Source organism: Macaca nemestrina, chromosome 14 (genome assembly GCF_043159975.1).
Source record: "Macaca nemestrina isolate mMacNem1 chromosome 14, mMacNem.hap1, whole genome shotgun sequence".
NCBI classification, from domain to species: Eukaryota; Metazoa; Chordata; class Mammalia; order Primates; family Cercopithecidae; genus Macaca; species Macaca nemestrina.
This window is the reverse complement of record NC_092138.1, coordinates 111,405,625-111,425,439: the sequence shown is the minus strand read 5'-3', so window position 1 is coordinate 111,425,439 and position 19,815 is coordinate 111,405,625. Positions and strand designations below refer to the sequence as shown.

Below are 19,815 nucleotides of genomic sequence, written 5' to 3'. Positions count from 1 at the left end.
CTGTCCCAGGTCAGAGGAGCAACTCTCTCCCCATGTAACCTTAGAGCTGGGCTGGACACCTCAGTTTACCCACCAGGAAGGAGGAAGATTTCTTCACCCAGGGAGAGGGCCTGGCTGTCCTTGTACCATGTGACCTCGGGGTTTGGGTGAGCGTGGACATCACAAGGGAGGGAGATGCTGCTATTGAGGATGGCAGTGACCTGCTCCAAGTCCAGGCCTGCGATTCGTGGCGGGACTATCCCCACAGTCACCACGGTAGAGAAAGGCATGAGAATCACATCAGCAGGGGAGCACGGAGCCCGAGAGAAACCCTGAACCTCACTCAGCTCCTGGGGCTTCATCTCGGCACAACTTCAAATAATTCAGAAACCTTAATTTGCCATGACTGTCTTACACAGAAGGACACTGGGTAGCGGATCAGAGAGGGAAAGTCACTGTTCCAAGGCCACACAGCTGGTCAGTGGCAGAGCTAAGATATCAACTCAGGTTTGAGCCCATGACCTTGAGGGCTCAACACTGTCTTCCTCCATCTCCGAGACCACAGCTGTCCCCGCATCGGAGACAGAGCTCACAGCCACTGCAGTGCAGTGTACGTCATGAGTCACAGAGGTTGGGAGCGCAGGCTCCGGGGCGGTGAGACCCCCTACTCCTCTCTGAGAGCGACCTCCCTGAGTCTGCTCCCACAGCTGCAAATCTGGGCTAACCTAGCTCTACTGGAAGGAGTCAGCCCAGAGAAAGTGCTCAGCCTCCTGTCAGGTACACAGTAAGTGCTCAGTAATGGTGGTGTAACGCCTCAAAAGAGCTGTTCCCTGGTCACCTCCAAAGTTGCTTAAAACCACCTGGGGTTGGCCCAGTAGTGATCAGGGTCCTCCAAATGCTGTCTTGGGATGTGGCTGGGACCAGGCTGGGATCCTTCAACTCTGATTGCAGGTCCCAGAGCCCAGGATACTGGAAGCCCCAAGGCAGTGACCCCTGGGGAGGGAAAAGGAACCCACAGGGGCTGCCTGCTCAGCCCAGCTCACCTTGAACCCTGAGGGTGAAGAGCTTCTCAGCGGAGCCCGCCTGGTTCTCAGCCACACACATGTAGCTGGCGGCGTCGGCCACCTCTGCCGTGGAAACCTGTGGGTGCAGGGAGCCATGCCTGGGTGATGCCTGAGGCCCCTTGGACACCACCCCCCACACCTCAGGAATGACTGTGAGGACTCCCTCCCTTCCTCCCATCCCATGCCAGGGACGCAGGCACCAGGCAGCTCATGGAGACCTAGAACCTCCTCCATCCAGGGCCTTGTGTGGCACTCAGGAGTGGGCATGAGGTTGGTGTTGGGTGGTTCTCTGTAGCAAACCAGATGTGACAAGCGCCTCCCCCACCCCTGTGGAGGGCCATGCTGTGTGTGGGGGGCTCCTGGGGTCCCTGCAGCTCTGTGTCTGCACATGGAGTGACTCAGGGGGCTGCCTGATGTCTGAGTGCTGGGCACGGCTCTGCATGTGCCAGCTGGTGGTCCGGGGAAGGCTGCTCTGTGCGGTGCTAGGCTCTGGGTCCCGCACTCATATGCATCCTTTGCTAGGCGTCTCCTGAAGCTCTGGATGCTGTGCACAGGCCTGTGCTGGCCCAGCATGGCGCCTCACAGGTGATTCTTGGCTGGGCTCCAGCATGGGTCCCAGCAAAGAGCCTCATTTGCAGATAACCGACCCCTCCCTGGCTCCCAGACAAGTGGTGCTGGGCCTCAGCAGCCGCAGCCCCTAGCACGTGCAGGGGGCTGCCCTGACCTGCAAGACTTGCCCGTCCTCCAGGACCTGCAGCCGTGGGCTCGGGGAGACAGGCAGCCCATTCTGGAGCCACGAGATGGTGGGCACGGGGTTTCCCAGGGCCGGGCACTGCAGGCTGACGGTGCTGCTGGCATTCACCGTCACCTCTTCCACCAGCTCCTCTGTGGCGCCCAGGATCACAGGTGGGGCTGGGGGTGGGGGAGAGGAGGCTGAGGGGCTGGCACAGGTCCCCGGGGGTGGGGGTCGCCATGGAGGTGAGGGTGGCACTTGGTGTCAGGTGCCGGCTGGGATCCTCATGCCCTTCTCTCCAAGCCCTCCCAATCCCTGATGCAGCTAAGGAATCAGGGGCACAGAAAGGGTTGCGATTTGCTCGATGTCACACAGCCAGGAAGCTTCTGACTTGGATGGAACCTGTGCCCAGTCCTGCATGATTTTTGAGGTTGAGCTTGTAACTCCAATTTCAACCTCTGAGCACAGCGAAACTGTGCGCACTTTGCCTCTGCCCCTTCCGAGGGAGGCTCTTACGGCGCCTGCAGTCCCGGGAATCACCGCCTGCAGGCCCGGCCACTCACTCAGCACCAGCAGCTCGTAGTGCAGCCAGTCCTCGCCCACCTCGTTGGATGCCTTGCATGAGTACTTCCCGGCATCCTCCGCCCGCACCAGGGGGATCTGCAGGACCCGGCCTCCTGCAGGGATACGGGACAGAGGCCTGAGCTCAGGCACAAGAGTCACCCCCAAGAGCAAGGACGCTGCTCCCTCCTCTGGAGTGGACCTGGGACATGTGACTGTCCCCTGCCTCATCTGTGAAATGAAGAGAATCAGCCTGTCCCGCCCAGCTCACGCGTGGAGTGGAGTCAAGTCAGGGCACAGCCACCACTTGCTGTGTGCCAGGCCCTGGACGGCACATTCTGGGCCTGTCCCACAATGCCTCTGTGGGGCACACACTGTTGTCACTCCCATCTTACAGATGGCAAACCTGAGCCTTCATGGCAGTGTTCGGCGTGACGGCAATGGTTGCTGGCTCAGCTTTGCTGTTGTGCTGAGCCCAGCTTCTTGGCAAGGGCAGAGTCCAAGCAGAGACTCAGGAGGCAGGGGAGATAGCTCCTGGGGCTGTGGTGGTTGGTGGGGTTAGAAGCAGGGGTGGGGGCAGGGGAGGCATTGCCTGGGACACTCTGTGATCAAAAGCCAGCCAGGGGCCAGGTACAGTGGCTCATGCCTACAATCCCAGCACTTTGGGAGGCTGAGGCGGGTGGATCACCTGAGGTCAGTAGTTCAAGACCAACCTGGCCAACGTGGCGAAACCCCATCTCTACTAAAAATACAAAAATTCGCTGGGTGTGGTAGCGCACACCTGTAATCCTAGCTACTCAGAAGGCTGAGGCAGGAGAATCGCTTGAACCCAGGAGGCAGAGGTTGCAGTGAGCTGAGATTACGCCATTGCACTGCAGCCTGGGCAACAGAGGAAGACTCTATCTCAGAAAAAAAAAAAAAAAAAAAAAAGAGCAGCCAAGGCCAGAGCCTGGCATCTATGGGGGCTGGAGTTGATCTCCAGTGGGGGCCTGGTCAGGGTTACTGTATGCTCAGATTTCCAGGTTGGGGCTGGCTGGCCCGGGGCTGTGGGTGGCTTGACCAGGTTAAGAGCCTGCAGAACCCCATGGCCAGGATTGAGGCAGCAGTGGCATTGTAGGGGTCAGCTGATGTTTGAGCAAAAGGTCAGGGTAAGAATTCAGGTCAGCTGTGACCATGACGCCTATGTTCTCAGGATTAGAGAACAGAGGTTAGACGTCAGTTGCCAGGGTGAGAGGTGAGTGGTAGGGTTGGAGGTAAGTGGGTAGGACTGGGGGGCAGTTGGTGGCTGTGGTCTGGGTTCAGCTATTGGTTGGGATTAGCTGATGGTTAGAGTCTGATTGAGATCAGCAGGTGACAGAGCCTACTGTGCACCCAGGACTTGGGGTCAGGATCAGTGGTCAGTGGCCAGGTTAAGGGGTCCGTCCAGAGGTTTCTGACAGGAACTAACAGCGTTCAGTAAGAGTTGCACTCCTGGATAGGCAAGAGGCCTCCTTCTTTTTTTTTTTTTTTTCTTTTTTTCTTTTTTTGAGATAGGGTCTTGACCTGTCACTCAGGCTGGAGTGCAGTGGTATGATCACGGCTCACTGCAGCCTTGACCTCCTGGGCTTAAGGGATCCTCCTTCTTCAGCCTCCCAAGTAGCTGGGTCCACAGGTACATGCCACCATGCCCAGCTAGATTTAAAATATTTTGTACAGATGGGGTCTCACAGTGTTGCCCAGGCTGGTCTTGAATACCCGGGCTCAAGCGATCCTCCCACCTCGGCCTCCCAAAGTGTTGGGATTACAGGTGTGAGCCACCGCGCCCAGCCACCTCCTTTTTTTGCAAGCACCAAAGTAGAAACCCTGGTCTGATTCTGCTCATTGGAGACCTGTGCAACTGACCGCTGCTCTCCAAAACCAGCCCCACCGCTGGTCCATCTCCGGCAGGACACAGTTCAAATCTCAAACAGAGAGACCACCCAGGCCTCCCTCATGAGCCAGGTGGGCCGGGCATTTCTAAGCCCTGCGTGGTCCTGGAGTCTTTTAAGTCAAAATCACCTACAAAAAATTATTCTAAAAGATTTACTTTAAAAAATTAAATTACCTCAAATAAATAAACAAATACCACTTAGATGGTGAAAGAAAAAAACAAAACTTGGCTGAGTGCGGTGGCTCACCCCTGTAATCCCAGCATGTTGGGAGGCCGAGGCGGGCGGATCATCTGAGTTTGGGAGTTTGAGACCAGCCTGTCCAACATGGAAAAACCCCATCTGTACTAAAAATGCAAAAAGTAGCCAGGCGTGGTGGCGCATGCCTGTAATCCCAGCTACTAGGGAGGCTGAGGCAGGAGAATCGCTTGAACCCAGGAGGTGGAGGTTGCAGTGAGCCGAGGTCACACCATTGCACTCCAACCTGGGCAACAAGAGCGAAACTCTATCTCAAAAGATAAAAATAGAAAAAAGAAAAAGAAAAAAAAAAACCCAGACACACAAGACATGAGTTCAGCCACCACAGTGTGGCCTTCAATGTCCAGCCAGAGCTTCGTCAGCGTTTGGGGTCATGAGCTTTGTTGACGATTAACGAAGGAGTCAGCTGCCTCTGCAGAGAAAGTGGCAGCTTCTGCCAATCGTTTAAGGACATTAGGGATCTTGAAGCCCAGAAGGGCATGCCCCATGGTAGGAGGCTCTGCTCTATAAACCAGAGACAAAAGGCAATCCAGTCTTTGCCTTCACACAGGCAAAGAACTTGTACCCCCAGTTTACAAATTGCAGTTAAGGTCCAAAGTGGTTATGTGCTCTGCTTAAGGTCACACAGCAGGCAGCACACAGGAGAGCTCAAAGCGCCCACTTTCTTCACGCAGCCCTGACCCACCTTGCAGCACAGACACCCCATCCCCGGCCGAGAGGGGCCGATCCTCTTTGTACCAGGTGAGCTCCGGGGGTGGGATTGCGTTGGTGTCGCAGTACAGGTAGGCTGGGTTGTTCTCCACAATCTCCCTGTATTCCGTTACTCCGCCCCGGGCCTCCTGCTCCCGGGACAGGATCTCGAAGGCTGCACTGGCATCACCCACCTTCTGGAACATGGGGGGCACTGGGTGGGGGAGACAAAGCCCTTAGGAAGCACAGCAGAGGGGTGGGGAATGCACCTCTGCTCACACAGATTCTCATCCCAGCCTCTCCCAGGTGCGGAAATCCATTATTTGAGCCATTCCCTTAGGTCAGGGCATTTCTTAAATTCCCTCACTTCCTAAACCAGTGTTTATTGAGCAACTACTATGTGCTAGGCACTAGGATAAGGCTCCTTCCCTAAGCAGCTCGTGTCTAATGGATGCTAAAGACTCCCTGTAACGTGGAAATATTTTGCACAGTTAGAAGCCAGATACTAAGCTTTAGCCAATGTTTGTTTATCAGAGCACAGAAGCACAAAATCATCAGCTTTAGAAATGGAGGGGGCCCTCAAGGTCACCTGCTTTGATCACCTGCATTTTACAAAGGATCAAATTAAGGCCCGGAGGGGGCCATGTCATCCCCAGGTTGTCCCCAGGTAACAACCAGTTCATGACAGAGCCAGGGCTAGAGGACTGGTGGCCAGAAGCACTGGAGATGACAAAGGGCAGCCCGGAGCAGTCGTTGCTCCTGCCAGGACAGTCCACAGGCGTCGTGTAGCAAAACCTGGTTCTGAACACTTATCCATCGCCCAGATTGCCTGTCAGCCTCCTGCCTCCCTGCCTCCCCTTTCTAGCCTCCCAGCCTCCTGCTCCCAGCCTCCCCTTCCCACCTCCCTGCCTCCTCCTCCCAGCCTCCCTTTCCCAGCCTCCCCATCCCAGCCTCCCACTCCCAGCTCCCTGCCCTCTAGCCACCCCTTCCTACTTTCCACCCTCCCCCTCCTAACCTTCCCCTCCCAGACTCCCCTTCCCAGCCTCCCCATCCCAGCTTACCAGCCTCCTCATCCCAGTCTCCCAGCCTCCCCATCCCAGCCTCCCACTCCCAGCTCCCTGCCCTCCAGCCTCCCCTTCCTACCTTCCACCCTCCCCCTCCCAACCTCCCCTTCCCAGACTCCCTTTCCCAGCTTCCCTTTCCCAGCCTCCCACTCCCAGCTCCCTGCCCTCCAGCCTCCCCTTCCTACCTTCCACCCTCCCCGTCCCAACCTCCCCCTCCTAGACTCCCCTTCCCAGCCTCCTCATCCCAGCTCCCAGCCTCCTCTTCCCAGCCTCCTTCCCAGCCTCCTCATCCCAGCCTCTTAGCCTCTCCCTCCATCTCCACAGCCTCCCCCCAGCCTCCCCCATGCAGCCTTCCAGCATCCCCCTCCTAGCTTCCTCTTTCTAGCCTCTCAGCCCCCGCTCCCAGCCTCCCAGCCTCTCCCTCCCAGCCTCTCTGACGCCCGGCTCCCTCCTTTCCTTCCTTCACTTTTTAAAAAGGAAAATGTCAAACACTGACGAAAGTGAGAGAAGAATATAATGAGCCCCAGGCACCCACAAGGAGTTTCAATCACTGAGGCAGCCACTCAGCTTACTCTCGACCAGAGATTCCGAAGCAAATCCCCAGGTTTCCCTAACATCGTGAGAGGCATCTGGCAGAGGGGCTACGAGTGTGGGGTTCTGGCTCAACCAGACCATTCCAGCCTCCACCAACTCAGTTCTGTGGTTTGGGGCCAGAGTCCTCATGTCTTTGGCTTTGGTCCCTCGAGGCAGAGGGGTTGGGGCAGGATGCTGCTCTGGGCTGCTAAGATGAGCCAGTGGGAGATGCCGTGGGTGGCATGTGAGCTGCAGGACACACGGTGGGTGCCTGCGGAGGGCCAGCCCCGCAATGTCCTCATACTGGCCGAAGCCCCACCCCCAGCCCACTGGTGCCACGCACCCTGGATGAGCACGTTGAAGTCCTGGTCATCCTCGCCAGCCACGTTGGTGGCCACACACAGGTACCGCCCTGAGTCTGAGACCTGCGTGGGCTGGATCTGGAGCAGTCGCCCTTCGCCCAGGACATGCAGCCGCGGGCTGGGGGTCACGGGCTGCGAGGAAGATGAGGGGGTCGGGGGTCGGGAGATCAGAAATGAGGGGCCAAGAGCACCAAAACAATTGTGCTTATTTCTCAATACATTCTCCAAAAATGCAGCGTAAAGTGACAAGAACGCGCTGAGAGGTTTATAAAACCAAATCCACAGAGCATAAAGATGAGAAGGGCCACCCATGGGTGAAAATAGTAGAGTTTAAAGTTTACAAAGAGTTCAACTTTTTATTAAAAAATACGGCTGGGTGTGGTGGTCAGGCCTATAATCCTGGAACTTTGGGAGGCCAAGGTGGGTGGATCACAAGGTCAGGAGTTTGAGATCAGCCTGGCCAACATGAAGAAGCCCCATCTCTACTTAAAATACAAAAAATTAGCCAGGCGTAGTGGTGTGTGCCTATAATCCCAGCTACTTGGGAGGCTGAGGCAGGAGAATCACTTGAACCCAGGAGGTGGAGGCTGCAGTGAGCCAAGATCGTGCAACTATACTCCAGCCTGGGTGACAGAGCGAGACTCTATCTCAAAAATAAAAATAAATAAATAAAATAAAATAAAGGCTGGGTCGGGTGCCTCACGCCTGTAATTCCAACACCTTGGGAGGCCAAGGTGGGTAGATCACCTGAGGTCAGGAGTGCGAGAGTAGCCTGGCCAACATGGTAAAACCCCATCTCTACCAAAAATTACAAAAATTAGCTGGGCATGGTGGTGGGCACCTGTAATTCCAGCTACTCAGGAGGCTGAGGCAGGAGAATTGCTTGAACCCAGGAGGCAGAGGTTACAGTGAGCCAAGATTGTACCACTGCACTCCAGCCTGGGTGACAGAGCAAGACTCCATCTCAAAAAAATAAAAATAAAAATAAAAATAAAATAAAAATAAAAATAAAATAAAGAAAGGGTGGGTGGGGCCCGGGCCAGCTCTAGGGCCAGGTGCTTTAAGGGAAGCCTTTTCTGGAAGGTTCCAAGCAGAACCAGCTGGAAGCAGAGGTGAGAGCCAGAAGCTGCACAGGGGGTCCCACACTCACCTGTCCATCCTTGTACCAGTGGATGGTGGGTGGGGGCGCAGCCCAGCTCTCACACTCCAGGGTCAAGGTGCTGTTGACCTTGGTCTTCACCTCCTTCACACCGACCTCCCCTAAGGGGTCGTCTTTGGAGATGGAAGGGGGGACTGAAAAGCACGAGGGGTCTGAGAGCAGAGCTGGGGGATGGGTGCTGAGACCCTGAGCTTACCCTGGTCCTGGGGGTAGCCCCAGAAATTGGGGCTGGTCCGAGAGACACAGGGATCCCAGAAGCTACCCTGCTCCTGTCTGTTCACTAGGGGAGACAGCATTTGTTTGTAAGGGTTATAGGACCGGGCAGGTCTGAGGCAGGAGAATTTCTGGGGTCACCTCAGAGGCCCTCCTTGGGGGTTCCAAGTCTCAATCTGCAGAGCCTCTGGTTATACCCCGATGCAGAAGTGGCAGGAGGAAGCTAGGACTGCAGTGGGTCTGGGAGCCCACGTGGCCCAAGTCCTAACTCACTGTTCTCTCGTCATCATGTCCTCTGGAGCCAGCCCTATCTGCCAGGTGACTGTCAGAGGACATGTGCCACATGGAGGCACCCTGGAGCACCAACGGTGGCTCAGGTGCCCGGGCCCGTGGGTTCCCGGATGGTCTTCTGCCCACCTGGCTGTGCCCCAGGATCCCCGACTCACTGAGCACTTCCACGTGGTAGTTTTTCACGGCCTCCCCGAGCTCGTTGGTGACCACGCAGGTATACTGACCGGCATCTTCCTTCTGGGCATTCAGGATCTGCAGCCCGTGGGTACCTGTGTGGGGGCCAGTGGCCAGGGTCACCCCAAATCTGCAGCCTCATGCCAGGCATAAGGACAAGCTCACTGGTCCTCTCCTCCAACCCTGATGACATGTCACCTGTCCCCTCCCTCCCTCCTCCCCACCAGAGGGCATCACCTGGGAGCAGGTGGATGTTCCTGGAGGCCTCAAAAGGGGCCCCGTCCTTCATCCAGGTGATGTTGGGGGAAGGGAAGGCCAGCGCCTCGCAGATCAGAGAGATGGGGTTGTTGATGGTCACGGTCACCTCCTCGTCTGCACTGTCCTCAGCCACTCCCAGGATGGTAGGAGCCACTGCGATGGGGGGCCAGGGGCACTTGTGAGCAGAGATCCCTGACCCTAGGCTAAGGACCAGGAAAGCCTCAGACCCCGGTGCTTGGCCTTGGTTCTTCTGTCACTTACATTACCGAGATGGGAAACTGAGGCTCAGAGAAGCCCATGCCTGGGGTGGCCAGGCTTGAACTCAGGCCTGGGTGACCCACAGCCCGGCTCTCCAAACACTAAGCAATACTACAAGGGAAAGCTGAATAATTTCTGCCTCCATTTCCCCCATAGCTTTTCAACATCCAGCCTCTCTACCAATTAACCAGAGGCTTCTCAATTCTGTTTGAGAGGGGAGCAGGAGTTGGGGGGCTTTGCTGAGCAGAGTAGCTATGCTTTCATTGGTCCCAAGATTTCTTTTTTCAACCCCTGCAGGGGACTCTCCTTTAATGGCCAACATTTTAGAAACAGATTTTTCTAAGCTGTTTCTAAGCCCCTCTCATTTGATAGACGCTCTGTTTCTCCAGGCTAACAGAATAGTAGGTACGTACTGTCCTCAGGACATGGAGAGACGCCTGGCTGTGAATCCATCACCCTGGGGCCTGGCAATAACTTTGTCACCTCTCTGATCCCCAGGGCTTCATCAGTGACATGGGGACAAGCACATCTCCTACCTCCCAGTGTCATTGTGAAGATTCAATCAATCAGACCCGTTGAAATGCCTGGCCCATAGTAAATGTTCAGTCAATAGAGTCGCTATATGATTTTTGTTGTTAAACTCGGAGAGTTAGAAGAAAAATAGTAGAATGGTTTGTGGGAAGTTGTAAGGAGCCTGTCACCTTGCTTCTCCCTCCCTCCAGCACCTGCGATGGCCAGATGTCCAAAACTTACACAGGACACTGAGCTGGAAGTGTTTGGTCTTCTCCCCAACAGCGTTGGCTGCAATGCAGGAGTAGTGGCCAGCACTGGACAGGTTTGCCTGGAGGACCTGCAGGAAGACTCCGTCTGGGGAGATATGGTGAGTGTCTCCACCAGCCAGGGGCCGGCCATCTTTGAACCACGTGAGCTTGGGCTGTGGGTGGCCTGTGTACAGAGCAGAGAATGAGACAATTTGGCAGCCGTTGACTAGGGCAGCACAGGGGTCACAGGCTAGTCCCAGATGGGTCAGGGAATGTGAATTCTCCATCCCAGCCCAGAGGCCCATGAAGCACAACAAGAAGCAGCAGAAGCAGCCTGTGCCCCTTCCTCTGTGACTTGGCTGCCTTCTCCTTACTGGGCAATGGGTAGAGATCGCCTGGTACAGACAGGCGAGACAGAAAAACAAGCTATTCCTTCCATCCATTCATTCATCCACCTGCCCACACACCACCCACCCATCCATGCATCCAACCATCCATTCATCTACCTACTCACCTATACTTCCATTCAATCAATCATCCATTCATCTCTCCATTCATCCACACGCCCACCCACCCATCCACCCAACCATCCAACTATCCAACCATCCATTCACCTACCTACCCAACTATCCCTCCATTCAACCAATCATCCATTCATTTCTCCATTCATCCATCCACCCACCCATTCAACCACCCATCCACCCAACCGTCCAACCATCCATCCATCTACCTACCCACCTATCATTTTATTCAGCCAATCATTCATAAATCTCTCCACCCATCCATCCATCCATCTATGCACCCATCTACACATCCATCCATCCAACCCTCATTCATTCATCCACGCATTCATTTATCTACCCATTCACCTACCTATCCATCTATCCATCCATCCATCCATCCATCCACCCACCCACCTACCCACCCATCCATCCATCCATCCATCCATCCATCCATCCATCCATCCATCCATCCATCCTTCAACCCATAAGCATTAATGGGAGCCTACTCTGCAAGGCACTGGGGAAACCATGGTGACAAGGCAGCAACTGGGTCTTCAAGAAGCTCAGATGCCACAAGGCCACTATGGTCCAATGTGGGTCAGTGCTAGGGCAGGGAAGCACAGGGGCTTGTGGGAGCCCAGTGGAGGTGGCCCACTGGGCCTCAGGGGCCAGCCAAAGACTCCCTGTGGAGGGTCCTGAAAGTTGAGGTCTGTAGTGAGGTGGGGAGAGGGAAGAGTGTTTGGGATGGAAGAACACATGCAAAGATGAGCCGGGACCTGATGCCGAGTCCAAGATGTAGAGAGACCCCAGTCAGGAGGAGTGGGGCTGGGGCAGGTGGGCAGATCCCCAGCGATCCCCTCCTTTCTGAAGCTGCCTTCCCACCCTTCTCCCAGCCCACCACATCATGTGGCCCTTACCTGTGACGTTGCACATTAGATGGGCAGTCTGTCCCTCAGGGACTTTGATCACCTCCTCCAGGTCCTCGTTCTCAATACTGGGAGGAACTGGGAGAAGCAGGGAGACAAATGGCTAGTGACTGGGGGGACTGGCCCGCGCAGGTTACACAATCACAGAACAGGAAGCCAAGGGCCCACCATTTCTTGTGCCTCAGTTTCCCCTCCCATGCCTGTTTCCATAGGGTGGTGAATTTAAGAAACATTTCCTGCTGGCTGACGAAGTACCAGTGCCTCAGAAGAAGACTCTGATGAGAGGCAGGCAGTCTTAGTGGTGTCGAAAATATTTGCCCCTTCCACTTTGGATTGTCCCTGCTGTTTCTGGAAAGTTCCATGGCAGCCTCAGAACAGAGGTTTCTTGTCACCTGGGCTGGAGTGCAGTGGCACAATCACTGCAGCCTCTGCCTCCTGAGTAGCTGAGACTACAGGTGTGTACCGCCACGCCCAGTTAATTTTTGTACATTTCGTAGAGATGGGGTTTCGCTACACTGCCCAGGCTTGAACAAAGGTTTTTGACGAGGCAAAGCGTACAAGGCTTAGCTTCTCCCTCCTTCTCTGTGCTGTACTCCTGCTACAGCATGAGCCATGAGTCTGGGGCCCTGCCTCTGGGAGTGCCCAGGCAGTGGGGAAGAGTTCATAGGGCACCCATGAGAATGGGGTTGTAACGCACCCAGCACCTCCACACTGAAGTTCCTCCGTGCCTCCCCAGCCTCGTTGCTTGCCAGGCATGAGTAGAGGCCACTGTCTTGCTCCTGTGTCTGAGTCATCTTCAGCATCCAGCCACCTGGGGAGGGAGGGGTGTGGGCCCCAAGCATGACTCTGAGCAGTGTTCTGTCCCAAGCTGAGCCCCCTGCTGCCCAGCAGAAAGAGGCATTATAATTAGATGTGTACGTGTCTGTCTCCCATTGTGTCCTGCTCCTCAGATCCAGAAACTGAGGCCCAGGAGGGTAAACAAATGGATGGCGCTGCCTGGAGATTAGACATGTACCAGAATAAATCTGAGGACCCTGCTCTAGCAAGAAGTATCTGTCACCCGGCCACCCCTGGCTCTGGGAATTGGCTGCAGCTGAAGGGAGAGCAATGGGTTATGTAGTCCTGGCCCGGCAGACCTCTGCTCTACTCTGACAGACATGGTAAAAGAGCTTCTCCTCCCAAGGACCTCTCAGGGAGAGACAGCTCCTCTCAGAGGAACCCAAGGGTCTCCCAAGACCAGTGTGGGGAGGGCAGATACACAGGACACAGGCCACCACTGCTGTTACTGCAACCAGAGCAGACATAACTAATTGATTGCCACATTCCTTTCCACTGGGCCCAATGCAGTCTCCGAATTCCTATCCACAGAATGCACCCGGCAATTCTTACCAAGTGCTCAGAAGTGATGCCCAAGAGGAAATGTATTTGCCATCTCATCACAGGCTGCGTGGAACAACCGATGGGTGACTGAGGCATAGCCTCAGGGGCCTTGAAGTCCTTGCAGGATTTGGATGGGACAGAGACTCCTGGGCCTCAGTTCCTCATTTGTATACCAGCAAGAACCTCGCAAACCCATTTTATGAGGGGGATAAATATTCAGAGGAGAAGGTGCTTAGGTCAGCACATCCAAAAGCTTGCTACTGTTCTGTGGGATGTTATATGTAAGTGCCAACGTTTCGTTTCGTTTTTTTTCTGCAGGACTTATCAGAACCTTTGCTATGCAAATGTTCACTGTGGTTCTCTAGGTGAGCAGAGCAGGAAGCCTTTTCCAAATTTATCTAAATCCGTGATTTTTTTCCTGGAGCACCTCACCTGACTAGTGTTTTGGGCTACATTCTTTGGGGACCAGCAGCTGGAATGATTATTCCAACCAGGCCTGGCAGCTCAGGGTCAGAGGTCATGGGCATGTAATGGATAGAGGCAGAGGCAGAGGCAGAGGGCCCGCCTGATTCCCAGGATCCAACCTTGACTGGTATCTTACCTGCCAGCAGGTAGGTGTCCTCCCCAGGGCTGACAGGCTCCTCCCCTCGGAACCAGCGGATGGCCGGGGGCGGGATCCCTGTGGCTTCACAGAGCAGAGTTAAGGGGCTGTGCAAGGCGGCAGTGATGTTGGTCAGCGGGTCCAAGTCTCCGATGAGCTCTGGGGGCACTGGACACAAAGAAGAAGCCACATTCAGGGTGCAGATCGGGGCTGTGCGCTTCATGCTCCTTCCCTAGCCCCACTGACTGCCCCCCAACTCCACCCAATTGGGAGAGTCTGAGGAGCGGAAGTGATGAGAGCAGAGCTGCTCCCCCTAAAACGAGGACACCTAGGAGGGAGCCAGTGGCGCCACAGGCTGGGCTCTGGAGTCAGGCAGGCTCCTTGGGCCTCAGTCTCCCCAAGCCCTCAGCGGGCTGCTGGGGGATTCAACAGCAACACATGAAAGTACCCAGTCCAGTGCCTGGGCAGGGCAAGCACTGAGTCAGTGGGACTGGAATTCGTGTAAAGCTGAGGCCAGATGTGCTTCCTAAATCCACATGTGGAAGCTAAGTGGCAGTGCTGCAGTTCTGAAGGAACCTGTTCCTGAAGGAAGCCACTCTCTATCCAGGGAGATGGGGTGTTGGGGATATCTGGGTGAGGCTCGAGATCCCAGCAATGGTGAGGGGGCTCCTCCCTAAACTGATCCCTGCCCACCTCTCCCACCCTATCTCTTACCATTCTCTGTCTCCACCCTGAATTATCCCCTCAGGCATACAGTAGGAGCTCAGTAAATGACTGGAATGCATGAGGCTGCCTCAGCAACCCTCTACCTGGCACGTGCTTCCCCTCATCCAGCAGCTGCCTAACTCCTACTTACCTTCTATGGTCCAGCTTAAAGGGGACCTCCTCTGGGAGGCTGCCCTGACCTGCCCCAACAGTATTCCAGGTTTTCCTGGTCTCTCACAAGCCCCTGAATTCTCCCCATCACATACCAGTCATGCAGGACAGGGACTGCTTACTTCCCCAGTGCCCAGAACAGAGTAGGGGAAGAGTGAACCCAGGAGAGAGAGAGGGAGGGAGGAGAGGTGAATTGGGGGAAATTGGGGCCATTTGTGACCAGTCCTGATTGTGAGAACAGTGCTGGTGGCTTCCCCCAGCAGCAGCTCTCATTAGAGCCCTGACTCCAGAAAGAACAGGTGTGACCCAAGGATCACAGCCTGAGGGCTGCACCTGGAGATTGAACCGGCCTTGCCCGCTCTCATCTGCCTCAACCCACCCTCCTCCAGCAGCTGCCGGTCCTCACCCAGCACAGAGAGCTCAAACCTCCTCTCTGCCCTCCCAGCCAGGTTCTCGGCCACACAGCTGTAGCGTCCGGCGTGGGCAGCCCGGGCCCGCTCTACACGCAGGCTCTGACCCTGGTTCTGCAGCTGCAGGCCCAGCTCGCCCCCCACGGGCTGGCCATCCTGCTCCCATGTCACTGTCGGAGGGGGTTTCCCTGTGGCGTTGCACTCCAGAGTGGTCACTCCATCCTGGACCACGGAGACCTGTGTGGGAAGCTCCCAGGGACCGGCAATCTGAGGGGGAACTGTAGGGATGGGGAGAAAGCCCATCAGAGAAAGCTGCTGAGGCCACCAGGCACCACACACTTGCCCCGGACCCCGTAGGGACACACCCTCTCCCCTTGCCATCGCCAGCTGTGTCACCTCATGACCTCACCTCTCCTGGCCTCCATTTTCCTTCCCAACAATGGGGTCATAACAGCAACCTACTGCTAGAGCCTGGGAGTCACAGGCAGGCCTGCTATGTGGGGAACCACCCTTTTGGGCTGTGTGACGGGTTTTCTTCCTCAAAAACCAGAGATTTCCTGGAGCTTCAACAGTTGTTGGGACTGGTTGGGGGTGGAAAATTATTCTGTGGGTGGGATTCTCCTCAGGATGTTGAACAGCACTTTTCCTGATTTTATTTTCCAGCAGAATTTTTACAAGGCTGGGGGATTTCATTGCTTCACTGCAGGACCAGGTGATACGGTTTAGGTTTCCATCACATAGAGGAGCTTCACATAACGCTCACACTTCCTCTGGGTTTCCAGCTGTTTCAGCTGTGGCTTTTCTCCTCCGGACCACTGGGGGACCCTTAGGGATTGTGCTACAGCCCCCCTGCCTGCCATGCTTAGATTAGTGAGAAGCTGTGTGGGAGGGGCAGTCAAAATGCCACGTGATACGTTTTGGCTGTGTCCCCACCCAAATCTCATCTCGAACTGTAATCCCACGTGTGGAGGTAGGGGCCTGGTGGGAGGTGACTGGATCATGGGGGCGGTTTCCTCTATGCTGTTCTTGTGGTAGTGAGTGAGTCAGTCAGTTCTCATGACATCTGCTTGTTTGATAAGTGTCTGGTGCTTCCCCCCTTCGCGCTCTCTCTCCTGCCGAAATGGAAGGTGTGCCTTCCCTCCCCTTCACCTTCTGCCATGATTGTAAGTTTCCTGAGGCCTCCCCAGCCATGTGGAACCGTGAGTCGATTAAGCCTCTTGTTTATAAGTAGTATCTTTAGAGCAGTGTGAGAATGGACTCACACACGAGGAATCTGAGGGAGGAGAAAGCCTGCACCACACACCATCACTTCCCTGTATTTGCTCCGATTTGAGGGCAGTACCTGCCCAGTCAGCCCATGATCCCAGACCCTCCCAGCGCCCGCCCGGCTCACCCACCGTGCACCTCCAGCTGCAGGTCCTGGCTGCTGTTCCCCGCCACGTTGCTGCACTCACAGGTGTATGTTCCTTCCTGAGCCAGCTGGGCCTGTCCCAGGTACAGCAGCCTCCCCACAGCCGACACCTGCTGGAGACCAGCCCCCTCCCCGGGGAGGGGTTGACCTGGGTGCAGGGAAAAAGAAACTCCTGGTCCAGGGTATTTGCAAGGACATGATGTCTTCCCACCGGGAAAGTGCGTCCTCCCACCCATTCTTGCCAACTCCTGCTCATCCTTCAGGTGTCCATGTAGACACTACCTCTTCCAGGAAGCCTTACGTGAGTGCCACATCTGGTCCTGGTGCCTCTTCTGAGCTCCTCCCTATCCCCCTAGGCTTCTCCCCATCACAGATCTGCCTACAGGTGCCCCATCTGAATCTTACTCTGGCCTGGGCCCTCCAGAATGGCAGACCCTGCCTCAATTTCCTTCTGGGATCTTTTTTTTTTTTTTTTGAGACAGAGTCTCGCTGTGTTGCCCAGGCTGGAGTTCAGTGCCACGATCTCGGCTCACTACAACCTCTGCCTCCTGGGTTCAGGTGATTCTCATGCCTCAGCATCCCGAGTAGCTGGGATCACAGGTGCACACCAACACACCCGGCTAATTTTTGTATTTTTTAGTAGAGACGGGGTTTCACCATGTTAGTTAGGCTGGTCTTGAACTCCTGACCTCAGGTGATCCACTGCCTCAACCTCCCAAAGTGCTGGGATTACGGGCGTGAGCCACCGCGACCAGCCTCCCCCTGGGATCCTTAGTGGCTCCCCAGGGCCTGGCACACAGCAGGGCTCAATAAAGGCTACTGACGGAATGACCATCCATTTAGCTATAGTGGCCTGAGGAGGACGACCAGGCAACTGGTAGACCTGGCATCAAGACGACCTCTTGTAGGAGGAGGATTTGTCAACCTTGACCTATTGGGTTAAACCCTTCCACCTCTGTTTCTAGAGGAGGAGACCTCTGGACTGGGTCATGACTCAATATGCATGTCCCAGCACGGAAGCAGACCCAGTGGCCACATGGCATTGCTTCCTCCCTCTCTGTCCTGGTGACCTCAGCTTGTCTTGCTACTCCCAGGCTGCTTCCTAGCCCAGATCTCTCCTCTGAGCTCCAGACACCTGTCTCTCACCATCCACTGGACACCTCACTAGGCGTTTAGCAGATGGCTCAAGATTAATTCACCCCAAATGCTAGGTCTTTCTACCATACCTGCCCCTGGGATCTCCCATCCTGGTAATGGCAGCTCCATTCTCTTCCATCATCCCTGATTCCCCACCTCCTCTCATTCCTCCATCCAAGCAGCATTCCTGCCCCAGGACCCTTGCACTTACCCTTACCTCCGCCTGGGATGCGTTTCCCTGTGATATTCTCATGTTCAGCCCTGACCTTTTCAAGTCTGCTTGGTCAAGCATTCCTGGCCACCCAACTTAAAACCGCAAATCCTACAACCCCCCAGGATATCTTCCCCGGCTTCCTAGCTTTATTTTTCTCCATAGCATTTATCACTTAGGGTACCGAGTCATGTACTAACTGTGTGTTTATTATCTGACTGCCCCCACTGTGAGGGTGGGGATCTGTTTTATCGTCTGCTGTATTTCCAGTGCCTAGAACAGGGCCTGGCACAGTCACTCAATAAATATTGGTTAAATGGGCTGGGTGCAGTGGCTCATGCCTGTAATCCCAGCACTTTGGGAGACCGAGGTGGGCAGATCACCTGAGGTCAGGAGTTCGAGACCAGCCCGCCCAACATGGTGAAACCCTGTCTCTACTAAAAATATATAAATTAGCCGGGCATGGTGGCACCTGCCTGTAATCCCAGCTACTCGGGAGGCTGAAGCAGGAGAATCACTCCAACCCAGGAGGCGGAGGTTGCAATGATCTGAGATCGCACCACTGCACGCCAGCCTGGGCAACAGAGCAAGATGCTGTCTCAAAAAAGAAAAAAAAATTGGTGAAGCGAATTCCAAATGTTTTTTGAGCACCTTTTTTGTACATACACTGAACTTGGAATTCAGCAGTGGTCAAGGTGGTGCCTCACAGGGGTCACAGACTAATGGAGGAACACACACAGGACTAATGTGGGTGACATGACAAGTGACAGGGACTGCATCAGGGAGGCTCTGTCCCAGCCTGGCAGTCAAGGAGGGCTTCCTGGAAGAAGGGACGTCTGAAGTGAGGCCTGAAGATCAATCCAGCTCTTACTGGCAGAGCAGGACCAGGGGCTCCTGCAGGCTCAGGGACTGAGGAGAGAGGGGCTGGGCGAAGTGTCACTTCTGTAACCAGCATCCCCACCCCCTCGAGCCATAAGTCTCGCCATCTCAGCTAGGCTCTGGGGTGGGGGTAACCAGTGGGGGCTGGGCATAGCCTCCTTGTGCCTGGCAATGAGGTGGGGCTGGGCAAGGGCAGCAATCCTACCGTCCTTCCTCCAGGAGATCTTGGGGAAGGGGACGCCCCGGCATTCGCAGGACAGCCTGGCAGGATGTCCCTCGCTCACGGTCAGGGTGTGGGATTCCCTCGAAGGGAACACTGGAGCGACTGAGTCAGAGCAGAGAGAGGGTTAGTGGGGGTGGGACTGGGATGGGGAGGGGATGAGCAAGGCGAGGGCAGGCTGGAGGAGGGCTGTGTCCTGGGACCCAATCAAGGTAACAGCCCCCTCCCCGTGCCCGGCCCGGGAGACCCTCACCCCAGACGTTGAGATTGTAGTGTTTCTCTGAGCGGCCGGCCTGATTCAGTGCCTCACAGGTGTAGCGGCCCGCATCCCACACGTTGGCTCTGTCCACCTGGCCGAGAGCAGAGACACCCCATAGATGGGGACAGCACAGAGATGGGTGAGCCCTGGACAGACTGTGTGACTGCAGGCACGTCACGTGACATCGCTGAGCCCCAGGTTCCCCACCTGGAGCACAGGGCAGGGACAGCATCTCCCCACCAGCTGCACCAGGAAGTTTCCAGAAGCCGGTGCCTGTGGTGGGCCTGAGAAGGGCCCCCCGGATGGCAGCCCTGCCAGCCTCCCCACCTTCACATCCATGGCCCAGATCTGCTAAGGGGAAGGCATGTGACTGGATCAGACCTGCTCCTGCCTTTCATCTGCTCCCAGCCTCTTTGGAAAGCCCAAGAAAACAGACCCGAAGAGAAGGTGGAGGAAGAAGGCTGGTGGGGTGCAGGGGACCTGTACTCAGGGGTCAGATCCTGACCTGGGGGTGCTGGGGCTAGGCTGTGGCTTTGAAGAATGAACGGAAGGAGGGGAAGCCAAATGACAGTGCTCTGAGTTGGGAATGATCATATCACAAGGTGTAGAAGGGTGGGAGGAGGAGCAGGCAGGTGAGGTAGGTTCTAACCCAACAGCTGGCACCACTCAGCTGATTCAGGGGCCCTGAGGGAGGCCC

General features: G+C 55.6%; 1 protein-coding gene across 5 annotated transcripts in view; it reads right to left on the bottom strand.

Annotated features, from left to right (window-relative positions):
- The window catches only part of LOC105464100 (hemicentin 2), a 174,208-nt gene that overhangs the window by 51,953 nt on the left and 102,440 nt on the right, over window positions 1-19,815 (bottom strand). For all 5 annotated transcript variants that reach the window (XM_071078434.1, XM_071078436.1, XM_071078439.1 and 2 more), the window contains 17 exons: window positions 19,113-19,209; window positions 18,845-18,964; window positions 16,399-16,560; window positions 14,998-15,279; window positions 13,716-13,883; window positions 12,432-12,545; window positions 11,726-11,812; window positions 10,298-10,489; window positions 9,266-9,439; window positions 9,010-9,123; window positions 8,342-8,484; window positions 7,173-7,323; window positions 5,188-5,406; window positions 2,340-2,453; window positions 1,768-1,955; window positions 1,023-1,119; window positions 74-235 (listed from right to left, as the gene is read on the bottom strand). In XM_071078434.1, coding sequence (XP_070934535.1) covers window positions 74-235; window positions 1,023-1,119; window positions 1,768-1,955; window positions 2,340-2,453; window positions 5,188-5,406; window positions 7,173-7,323; window positions 8,342-8,484; window positions 9,010-9,123; window positions 9,266-9,439; window positions 10,298-10,489; window positions 11,726-11,812; window positions 12,432-12,545; window positions 13,716-13,883; window positions 14,998-15,279; window positions 16,399-16,560; window positions 18,845-18,964; window positions 19,113-19,209 — 2,584 coding nt within the window. The remainder of the gene's footprint in view (window positions 1-73; window positions 236-1,022; window positions 1,120-1,767; window positions 1,956-2,339; window positions 2,454-5,187; window positions 5,407-7,172; window positions 7,324-8,341; window positions 8,485-9,009; window positions 9,124-9,265; window positions 9,440-10,297; window positions 10,490-11,725; window positions 11,813-12,431; window positions 12,546-13,715; window positions 13,884-14,997; window positions 15,280-16,398; window positions 16,561-18,844; window positions 18,965-19,112; window positions 19,210-19,815) is intronic.